Source organism: Falco biarmicus, chromosome 15 (genome assembly GCF_023638135.1).
Source record: "Falco biarmicus isolate bFalBia1 chromosome 15, bFalBia1.pri, whole genome shotgun sequence".
Lineage (NCBI taxonomy): Eukaryota > Metazoa > Chordata > Aves > Falconiformes > Falconidae > Falco > Falco biarmicus.
Window position 1 is genome coordinate 6,334,387 of NC_079302.1, and position 9,068 is coordinate 6,343,454.

At 47.5% G+C, this 9,068-nt stretch overlaps 1 protein-coding gene across 2 annotated transcripts in view; it reads right to left on the bottom strand.

Annotated features, from left to right (window-relative positions):
* Positions 1-7,969, bottom strand: part of GAN (gigaxonin) — a 42,049-nt gene extending 34,080 nt beyond the window's left edge. For both annotated transcript variants that reach the window (XR_008825638.1, XM_056360493.1), the window contains exon 1: positions 7,740-7,969. Coding sequence is in view for 1 of the 2 variants with exons in the window: in XM_056360493.1 (XP_056216468.1) it covers positions 7,740-7,906 (167 nt within the window). In the remaining variant the exon portion in view is untranslated. The remainder of the gene's footprint in view (positions 1-7,739) is intronic.
* Between the last annotated feature and the right edge of the window lie 1,099 nt (positions 7,970-9,068).

Genomic DNA, 9,068 nt, shown 5'->3' on the forward strand with positions numbered 1-9,068 from the left:
TTACCAACAAGTCAAACACGAGCAATGCAGATGAGCTGGCTGCTGGGCACGGACAGCTCGTGCCATGCACCTCGTACGCGGCGTAAAGCGCAGCTTGGCCCCACCAGTGCGTGTAGCTGAGCAGACCTGGCCCAGCCGTCACACACGTTCAGCTCCTTTCACATGAGGCACAGACCTATTATGCACCTTCCTGCATCAGAAATACCTGCCACTGCGTTTAGAAAGGTGGTTTGGGGCTTTTTTCTTCTTCTTTCTTTGTTTTTAAAAGCTGGGGAAAAAACGTATCTAATCTCTGATCCTCTGCGGGCTGCAGGCTAACTCAGATGGAACACTTATCAAAGCATCTCATTAAGTAACTAAATCTGTATCATATTTACACCATTTGTGTGCTACATGACATTCAAGTTCACTCACTACATAGATGATTCATGAGATTTCCAGTCCACGTCAGCTGAAAACTTAGCCTTCTCCTACACAGCAGTGTTAAGACCTATTAGGTAGCAGTTTGGAACTAGGACTTCCTCAGAAATGCAAAGGAAGACATTTGTGGAATACAGTTTTAAACTAAAAAATGAATTGTATTTTACTCAAAAATACATCTTCTTTCAAAGTAACTCTGCTTTTAAATTTGTTAAAAATGCTTTTTTAGAAGGAACAAGTACAGTACCATACCCATGCTGTTTACCTTACCATTAAACATATTTAAGAAATGCAATGCTCTGTAGCTTGTCTCTAATGAGCCAAACATTCCTGTGATTTACTAAAATCATTATTTGGAAACCACCAATGAACATGCTAAGAAAACTTTGTTTAATCAGGTTTTTATACCTCACCTATCATTATAGCACATGGGAGAAATAAGCTGAGTCAGGGAAAGATTTTCATAACCACCGATCAGTATGAAGTCAAATGGACAAAATTACAAGTGTATGAGTAGTGTCGCGGGACAGCTGGAAGATGGGACAAATGTTGTGTTTCTTTGGGAATCCAAACAAGAGAGGCACCAGAACTCTAGACACACTGGGAGTTGGAAATTGGAGATCTGAAAGACAACGACACTGCCAAGAGGAAAAAGAAACCAGGAGCGTGGATTTCACCAGCACAAGAAGGAAGAGCCAAGAGTGTGCAGCTCAGAGCACTAACCACGTCCATAAACAATAACAAGAGCTGTACTAGGCAGCTTAAAGTCATTCAGGAGATGTAAACCAACGTGCCTGAAGACATAAGCCAGCTGCTTTAACTATGTGGTATTAAGAATGTATTTCCTTGATAGGCAACAAGTGATTTCAGACCTGTCCACAAACAGTGATTTTGTTCTTGTTGTCATTTTCTTGGAAATAATTAAGCAGTGGCATAGATACAATACAGCGGACAAACGAGAGGCTGAAGGCTCCCCTATGTATAGGTAACACTGCACTGATACTCAGTACCAGGACACAGAGAAAGCTTTGTACAATATAAGAAAGAAGAGGTCTGGACAGAGAGTGAAGGAACAAATTCTTCAAATCTTTTCATGTTTGTCAGTCTACAGGAGGAGGAAGCTACTTTTGTAACAGCAGTTGAGACCAATGGAAACAAAACAGGTTCAAAGAAAAAAAAAAAAACAACAAACCACCAGAAACCAAAACACCAATCAAGAAGTCCAGACTCATCAACTCAGATCTTTCTCCAGACACGATGAGCATCTTCATGCCTTCAGAGCAGCCCTGCTCCTGCCACAAAATACATTTTAAAGAGTGCACAAAAAATTATTAAAAGTTCTTTTAATAATACATGTTTTGCCAAACAAGGCAATTAACGCAGGTGTAAAGGCAACCTACAGAGTATAAATTACCCAGACATCCCAAGCAGCTCCATCCTGCCACACCTCCTCCCACCCCGACCTGCCCCTTACATCAGGCATGCAGACGAAATTTCTTGTCCTTTCTTTGTATCTGAGGACGTGCAGTTCATCTCAAGCTCTCCTGCATAAACAAGATGCCCTGATTTCCAGTTCTCCCCTTGCCTGACATGTAGGAGCAGCCCAACTGTATTTTCTCACTATTTTGAGCTGGGTAAGAGCCTTATTGCTTCCTCCCTTCAGGCCATCTTTAGGGGCTTGTTGGAGCAGGAATACAATTAACAACTCCCCATTCAAGCCTGCTATAGTGATTTTTAAAGCCCTTTCTAAACCATAAGCTTTCCACCTACCTTCATCACTGTTGCCCCTCAACTATTTATCCAAATATAACACGCATTTAGGCACTTGTCCTGAGTTATGCCAGGTAGAGAGTTTCTGGGCGAGGTAACTATCTTGATTTATTCCTTCTCAAAGTTACAGAGAGTTTACAACTCAGTCATCACTAAACACCACAGGTGACAATCTTGGTTTTTAAAAAATGAAACTAAACCAAAACAAAACTACGTCTACTTTAAAAAAACCCTTTAATTGGAAAAGCTTCAGCAGTCTGGAAGAGAGTTCTGGCCTGATTTGTTCCTGACTTCCTACTGCCAGGGCAGCCTGCAAAGTTCCCAGGAGACTGCCAGCAACAAACTTCTCATAAGAAACCTCGAAGACAATACGACTTTAGAGCCCTCCTGGATACAGCAGTTACCACAACAGTGCCCTGCACGCCCAGCGGAGAGGGAACAAGCCCTGGCACAAACACAGCGCTATTTGGCTAAACCAGAACTTGAGAGCACAGGATCCTGACAAGCAAATACCTCCCAGCTTCAGCAGTGGTTTGTATTCGTGACTTCAGTACTAGTCCCAAACAGAAAAAAAAGTTTTAAAACACTACAGGCTCTCTATAAATGCCAATAAAAACCAAACAGGTATCAGGAAATAAACTGCACAAGCTACTGGCACACCTCGGCTTCCACCTTGCCTCGCTCTACGTTACTTGTTGCCTATCAAGTGTTACAACCACCGCCAAGCCGCACCTTTTCAGCGCGCTGCAGAACGGGTGTCCCGTCCCGCTTTTCACACCAGCGGTCAGGGATGCTCACCGACAGACGAAGACCATGCCTCAGCAGACTGCCTTCTCACAGGTTCAAGACAACTCAAAACACTTCCAAGTGCCAGGACGCAGAGGAAAGGACGGGAGTTCGGCGATGGGGGACACGTCCCACCACACCACGGAAGCCTATTTCAGCACTGAGCATTTTGCGGCTGTGTAAGAGTCTTACAAGACCTGCAGTGTTTCAGGGGTATTGGCAGGTTGAACAGCACAAGTGAGAAGATGCAAATGCTGTTCAAGGTTATTTCTCACCAAAATCCGTTTACAAGAAGTACAGCTACTTACAAGTAAATTGAAAATAATGTGAACTTAATTTTACATCTTATTTTTGTTTAGCTTTATTATGCTCACCTGGAAAAAGATGAAAATATGGTTACTAGTCTGTTACCAAGTTAGAAAAGCGTTGGGGAAGGGTACAGAATACATACACCCATCTGTAATCTGTTCACGCAGATGCATGAAAACCAAAGACAAAACTTGCTGAGTTAACAAAAAAGTCTAAATTTAGTTTCTAATACAGCAGTACAATTCCTGCATAACAACATCAAGTTAATCTAAGAATCTGAGCTTAAATTAAATATCCGCTTCGTTAAGGTAGCTCCCGCATGCTCCCTACGATACAGGCAAGCAGACTGTTAAGTTAGCAAAATATTAAGAGTTGCAAGTTTCAGCTGGCCAGGAACAACTCATGCCAGATAGTGACAGATCTGTTCAGATGAGAACATCCGCTGCTGCTGCCGAGGATACCAGGACCAAATCTATCCCGTATAAGTTTTGCAGATACATGCTACAGCTTACACCAAACTTACTAGTGGTTTATTCTGGTAAAAGCACTCTTATGCCACTGTAATTTATGCTAAGCTCACAAACGAAATAAATTACACCAGGGCAACAGTACTGTATCTACATCAGGACATCAGGGCAACCACCAGGCAAAAAAGTGCTGAAAAACAGTGCAGGCTTCTGGCCGATTTGTTAAAGAGAAAAATCAAGAGCTAACCTGGCTCGAATTTAACTTTTCTGGGATGCACAGCAGCTTCACTTTGAGCCAAACCACACTCTGTCCTATGGCAGTTTCTTCCTGAGGAATTCTCCTTTTCTCAGGCTCAGAAACATACCACAAGATGTTAGAGAGAGACAGAAAGACTTCTGTTTTGTAAAGGACAGGATTTGCTCCAGGGGCACACAGAGGAATTAGATAAGCCTGGACATATAAGGCAATTCTGTAGCAATTCACACAAACCCCCCCAGACCTCGCTGCCCTCAGACTGCTACAAGCAACTTGGCATTAAGCAGCTGAGGCATGACCTCAAGAAGCAAACTACCACAAAAATTAAGTCTTACTGGTCACACAGACTGAAAATTTATTCATAAAAGAGGCTCTCCCCCCCCCCCCCCCCCCCTTTTTTTTCTCCTGTACTTGCAGAAGCTAGCCTATGGACAAGAAAGACAGATGGGACCCATGGCACCAGTAACATCTCCACTTGCTCCTGTGTCCCTTTCATGTCTTCTGTCCTCTCCCCACTGAAGCTGCCTTTTTTGAGCTGCATGGATAATTCAGTTGCCAAATAACCAGAGGGAAGCCACATCACTATAATTTACAAGTGTCCTACTCATAACCAGTCAGCCAAACAGCTTCCATGCAAAACTAAAAAACAGGTAACGCTCCTCTCTCTGTGGCTGCACAAATCCTTCAGCGCACACAGACTCTGTTCACACCCAACCACCCCCTCAGAAAGTCCGTGCCTACTTATTTTCCTACTCACACCCTAAACTAAGCATTCATGCAAACCCTACACAGCTTCTGAACTCGCCCACCAACTTGCCCACAGCCACAATACATATTGACATTGCCAGATACACCATGCCAACCCATACTTCCACTGCTTCGCTGCTAAGTTTCACATACCCACTCATTTTTCTTCCAAGTTTTACTTCTGAAATTAGTTAATGGATTTTTCTGAGCTTCGTATTGGAATTTTTCACATGAGAGCAACCCAAATCAATTGGCATTTGGAGACTTTAACAGCCTCTGGTACCAGAGCATGGTTTGGAATCATCTACCCTTAAAATACAAGGACATAAAATTATTTAATTTCCAACAGTAACGTTTTACATAGAAACCTAAACCAATCGTTTATTTGAAAAACCAATGCTCAAAATACATAGACTAGGTACAGGCTGGAGATCAATTTTCTCTCCAAAAAGCGCCACTGAAACATAACTTTTGGCTGGAAACGTAATGCTCTGACAATGGCAACCTACCTGACCAATTCTACCCAATGTGAAGACCAGATGGACTAAGAGAGAGATCCTGGAGTGATAAAAAGAAGAGAGACAGGCAGCAGGTAAAAATTAGGCTCTGCAAAGGTAGGCAAGAAAAATGTGTTTCTTAATGTGCCGTACAAGAACTAGGTACATGTATTTTTGGTTCTTTAAAAGAACCTTTGCAAGCCCAAGGAGAAAAGATGAGTAAGCTTTCAAAAAGAAAAAAGTTAATCATATTTATTTATTAATGCGTGTAACCTACTTTCACACATAGATAATGAGTTCCTTCATGGGATCTGAACCTGAACAATTTTGAATTTAAAAAAACCACAACTCCAATGACTACAAGTTTTGTTGCTAATGTAGTTATGTCTGGCACTCTTACTCCTCACACATGCTTAACTCATGTTTCCCCAGTATGTTTTTCCAGAGACGAACAAAATGCAATACTCTAAAGATGAAATTCTATGAAAAGGCACTTCTTCACAGGATAATTTACAAAAATATTTTGATTAAGTAGTCTTTTTCACAGTAAGATACTGCACGTTTCCTGTAAACTCATCTTGCTGTTACAGCAGAACAGCAGTTTTTCCAAGAATATGACCTCTTTCCACCTAGAGCAACCCTTCTGAACCTTACATCAGATATGGCATACTGTCATATAAAATATGATGACAAGCAACCTAAAAAGCATTCAGGCATTTTGAAGAGTATTGGATCAATGGCTCATTTCAATTTCATGTCTTTGATTTGTCTTTCACCACAGTCTTCCAAAACTGCTTCTCCAGGCAAGCAGTGAAAAAGATTTATTATTAGCATGTAGACTCCATGGTATCTTTTTTTGCAAATTCTTGCTGATCTTCCTTCTCTGTGAATTTTATTTCATCTCGTATCTCAGCTCTGCTAGCAAAACCGGTGCCGATGCCTGTTTCTTTAAGTCTGTCCACGATCAACACCCATTGAAAAGTTCATCACCAATTTAATATTCTATTTATTTTTAGTTTATTTTTATACTTGAGCATGATGAAGTTGTATTCAAATGGTCACCTAAAATACCATATTAATTAAAAGCAGATGATAATACAAGACTTAAGTGAGATGCATTTTTCTGGAGAGCAGCGTACAGCCTCCCCATCCCCAGCCAGCACAAATACGCAGGTTTTACGACAACTTCACAGAAGCTACAACTGGAAGGAATGCCCAACCATCACAAACAGCCCGCTACAGACTTATGATACTCCTGCATTTAGGTGATACTGAAAGGCCTGCTCCCACTTCATAGACTATGATAAAATTAATGTCTTTATTACCTGCAAACGGTAGGACTTAAAAATAAAACCGCTTTGAAATTAACCGCTTGTATGTTTCATTTACCCCTTCTGACATGCAGATATGTACTATAGAAGTTTTATGGTAAGCGGGTTTTTTGGTTTTTTTTTTTTTTGTCACTGGACTCTTGAGTGCGATGGAGAAGTTGAGACTCCTGTCAACTGCTGCAGCAGGACCTGTCATAAAACGGGTTTCGCTGAAAACACAGTCCAGGATCAACTGTTTGCCAGGCCACCTCAGAAACCCTGACTGTGCTAACAGAGCTTGTCCTCCCCAGTGCTCACCATCAAACTGCATCATTTTGACTGCACATGCTGCTGACAGCCACTGTCAAGAGCAGGCAGCCCCCCCGCACCTCCGCCAATTCCCCCGTTACCTTCTCAGGTATTGCACAAGGGGACACGACATGGGGAGAGAAACCCATTTTTTAAAACATAAAAGCTGATGTACTAAAAGCTGACGTACTTCAGAACCTATAACCACAACCTGGAGCCCTGTGTTGCTAAAAGACATTAAGGAGAAAAGAGACGGATCCCAAAGCGCTGACTCGGTGCAGCTGAGGACCACAAGCCCCAGCACCCAGAGGCGGCTGGCAGGTCACACCGCACCAGTGCCCGGCTGCCACCCGCTGCTGCCCCTTGCCCGCTGCCCCCCCTCCAAAGTTCGTGTTTTCTGGATCGCTGGGTCACACCAGGCACTCGGTAGCACTTCAGTCCTTCGGGGCAGGGTTTTTCACCACCCCCACCCCCCAATGGGTTAAACCGTCTCAAACCTGAAAAAAGCAGCAGTTGAACGTCGAGAGCGGGACGGACTCGGGGGTGGGGGCTCGGTGGCACGGCCGGGGGCAGGGGGCGGGCAGGGGGCCGGGGGCAGGCAGGGGGCCGGCCGGGCCGCTGCCCCCAGCCCGGCGCTCCGGCGAGCCCCGGGGCCCGGCAGGCCCGCTCCGCCCCGGCCCGGCGCCGCCAGCCGCCCTCCCCGCCGGCCCCCCCGGCTCCTCCGTCCTTCCGAGCGGCCCAGCCCGCTCCTTATGTAACCGCAGCGGCCCGCAGCGGCCGCCCGCCCCCCACCGCCCGGGGGGCTGCAGGCCCGGTCTCGGCCCCGGCGCCCCCCCTCAGGCCGCGGGCCGCGCCGCCGCGGCCGTACCTGATGTAGGGGCTGGCGGCCGCCAGGATGTTCTTCTGCACCGGGATCTCCTCCCCCTCCAGCACCAGGTGCGCGTCGCAGAAGCGGCTCTCCTCGCGGAAGGAGCTGAGGGCCCGCAGCAGCCGCGCCGGGTGCTGGGGGTCCGACACGGCGCTCGGCCCCGACATGCTGCCGCGCCGCGCCGCGCCGGGCCGGCCGCCTCAGTCACTGCCCGCACACCATGGCTGCCAGCCCGCCGCTGACGTCATCGCCCCGCGCCGCCCCGCCCCCGCCCCGCCCGCCCGCCGGCCTCCCCCTGCGGGGCGGGAGCGGAGCGGAGCGGGGCGGCCCCGCGGCCTGACTCAGCCGGGCCGGGCCGGGGCTGCCGCCCGCCGCCCCCGGGCGCGCTGTGCCTGCCCCGCAGCTCCCCCCCGCCGCTGTACGCCGTGCCCGCGCCGCCGCCGCGTGCCCCCTGCCCTCAGGGGAAGCGGCAGCGAGCGAGGTGCGAGGCCCGAGGCCCGGAGGCAAGCGGCGCCCTGCGGTGGGTGCCCGCTGCAAGCTGGCCCCTGGCGGGCAGAGGTTGTCCTCGGGACTGTTCACAAGGGTTTAGGCAGTATACCTCACGTGCTTAATTGCTGATTAAGAGGCGATTCGATGCTTTCTCTGGCAACATCGGTACCTCAGGAGCGAAACGCGGCTGCACGGCACGAAGGCCCCTCGAGAAGCATCCGTGGGCCAAGGCAGCAGCCCCCGCCGCCCCCGCTCTGGCGCCCGAAATCTGGGATTCCCCAGGCTGTGGCACCCCGAAGGACATGGCGCTCCCCGCTCCGCCGCTGGAAGGATAACGTTTTCTGAGGGGCTGCTCCGTGGAGCCGTGGTGCTCATACTGTTTTGCAGTTCTTTAAATCAGTGGTGTCAAGCGTGGTATTTAAAAATACCTGCCTTTGAAATGAGGACAACTTAAACATTTGGTTTAGAATTCATCCTCGTCCTGCTTGATGGTGTCTCCACATCGTTTACCACTATAAAAAACCAGGACAAAGGTATCTGGCGATGTCCGCATAGGAAAGAGAAACGAATGACTTTACAAAGGCAACGTTGTCCTCTACAAGCTAGACACAACTTTGTTCTCCAGATGGAGAGTTCAGCTGGGGCACCTGCCACCCCTGTGCACCCCAGGAGTCACAACGCTGCATGCAGTGCTTGCTTGTGAAGAACGTGAATAGCCCCATTTAAACCAGTGTTTCCAGTCCAACCCTCGCTGAAGTGCTTTCTGATGGGAGAGGGGTCACAGAGAGGAGTCCTGTGCTCTCAGCTTGCTGCGCAGCTTTGAACCAGAGCTTTAGGAGC